Consider the following 2,354-nt stretch of genomic DNA (forward strand, 5'->3'; position numbering starts at 1 on the left):
TCTCTGACTTCTGCCCTGCCACCCATGGGGAGGCAGAAGAGGGAATACTGGCGATAACAGGGAATCGGGATGGTGAGATATGGACCTTATACATTGATGGAGCCTCAAATGCAAGAGGGGCTGGTGTAGGTTTGGTCCTTCGATCTCCTAAAGGAGATATGATAGTACAAGCTATTAGGTGTGAGTTCAAGGCAACCAACAACGAAGCCGAGTACGAAGCCCTTATATTTGGGATGCAGATGGCGCCAGGGCTCAAGGTGAGGAACCTGAGGGTATACAGTGACTCCTTACTTGTGGTAAATCATGCAAACAACGAATATGTAGCACGTGATTCAAAGATGATAGCCTACTTGAAGATAGCCACAGAGCAAAAATTAAAGTTTAGAACATTCAAGATAACTCAGGTGCCGCGGGAGCAGAACGTGGAGGCAAAGACCGGCCACGTTAGGATCCACCTTCCAGCCCACGTAACTATCAAACGACCGATTACCCATGTGTTGACCCCAGCCATCCAGAGGGAGCCATATCAGAGACCAGTGAAAGAGGATGTACACATGCAGTGTGCACAGGGAGCCAGGACGCTGGTTTCCACAGTAGGACAGCAGGATGCAGATTGGAGGATTCTATACCTAAATTGGTTAAGGGATGGGACACTCCCTGAAGACAGAAAGGAAGCACAAAGTTTCGAATAAAAGCTTCCGGTATATCATGATTGATAATATTCTCTTTGAAAATCATTGGCGGGACCATGCCTCGGTGCTTAAGCAAAGAGGAAGTCAAACAAGATGCAAGATGTACACAAATGGAGAATGCGGGAACCACGCTGGAGGGCGAAGTCTGTCAAACAAAATCTTGAGACAAGGGTATTTCTGGCCCACCATGCGCGCAGACGCCGTAAATCACGCTAAACGATGTGAATCATGTCAAAAGGCGGCTCCAGCAATCCACCAGCCAGCAGAACCAATGCATCCGATTATCTCTCCATGGCCATTCATGATGTGGGGCATGGACATAGTGGGTAGTTTGCCGGGCTCCAGGAAAAGAGTATATATGCTAGTTATGACCGACTACTTCTCAAAGTGGATTGAAGCAGAGGCAATGACAGAGAAAAAAAAAAACAGGTGATCTCTTTCATCAAGCGCAACATCATAAGCAGATTTGGGATACCATCCGAAATCATATGCGACAATGGGTCCCAGTTCATATCAGATAACACCGAAGGCTTCTGTGCACGATGGAACATAACGCTAAGAAAATCAACCCCCAGATATCCACAAACCAACGGCCAAGCCGAGTCTAGCAACAAAATCATTGTGGAGAACCTCAGAAAACGGCTGGAAGAGTTGGGGGAAAATGGGCAGATGAACTACCATTGGTACTCTGGTCAGACAGAACAACACCGAAAATGGCAACAGGCCAAACTTCGTTTAGCCTTGTATACGGAGCAGAGGCAGTGATACCCTCAGAAGTTCTGGTACCCATGCACAAATACGGCTATCAGACGGCAGAGAAAAACAAGATCGAAATGGCCAGGAGCCTAGATACAGTTGATGAGCTGCGGGAAAGCGCCTACATACGTATGGCATCGTATAAACAGTCCGTGGTGAGGACATATAACAAGAATGTCAAAATCAGGACCCTTGAAGTAGGGGACCTCGTACTAAGAAGGGTATTCGAAAATACCAAGAACCACAAGGCAGACAAGTTTGCCTACAAATGGGAAGGGCCGTATCAGGTCGAAAGTGTTATCTAGAATGGGGCATACAGGTTGATGACCATGCACGGTCAAATCCTGGATAAACCCTGGAACATCCGTCGGTACTTTGTTTGACAAAGTGCCAAAACTTTAGTGTATAAAGGACCTTTCAAAAGTCCGTGAAGCAAAAAAAAAAACAAAAAAAAGGGGGGGGGGGAGGTTAGTATATGCTTTAGGTATTGGTGTGTTTCCAAAAACTTTTTATTTTGTCTTCCTTAGTTTTCCTTTAACCAAATAGAGTCATTTTTAAACCAAGTAGTTCAGCCGTGGCTTCTCGGACCTGTGTTGCCCTGAAACACCATGAGATAACACCAGGTAATTTGCACTACTTAGAACTTTATAATGCTTCTACGAAGAAAGGCTTTGATACTAATGTTGGTTACTTGTTAGATAAGGAACACTTTGAGGGTCCAGCCCCTGCCATGTGAGGCTACGAAGACGTTTATCTTAAGTCAAGCCACATGGAGAGCATACGCCGAGGTAGCGCAGGGTACGGCATACTAAGACCACCCATACCTTAACGTTAACTCAGTAATCCCATAGCTATGTCGTAGATCAAAGAGTGCACGCACGGATTTCAAACGTCTGGAACCACAAG

General features: G+C 45.9%; 1 protein-coding gene across 1 annotated transcript; it reads left to right on the plus strand.

The window, feature by feature from the left end:
• The first annotated feature begins 1,405 nt into the window (after nucleotides 1–1,405).
• LOC141651331 (uncharacterized) lies at nucleotides 1,406–1,753 on the plus strand. Its single transcript, XM_074459049.1, has one exon. It carries the CDS (start codon nucleotides 1,406–1,408, stop codon nucleotides 1,751–1,753), a length of 348 nt encoding a protein of 115 aa, XP_074315150.1.
• The last annotated feature ends 601 nt before the right edge of the window (nucleotides 1,754–2,354 follow it).

The sequence above is a fragment of the Silene latifolia genome, chromosome 4 (assembly GCF_048544455.1).
Source record: "Silene latifolia isolate original U9 population chromosome 4, ASM4854445v1, whole genome shotgun sequence".
NCBI lineage: Eukaryota > Viridiplantae > Streptophyta > Magnoliopsida > Caryophyllales > Caryophyllaceae > Silene > Silene latifolia.

Coding starts and splice junctions, on each gene's coding strand:
- LOC141651331 (XM_074459049.1), top strand. CDS start 1,406: ATGGCAACAGGCCAAACTTCGTTTAGCCTTGTATACGGAGCAGAGGCA.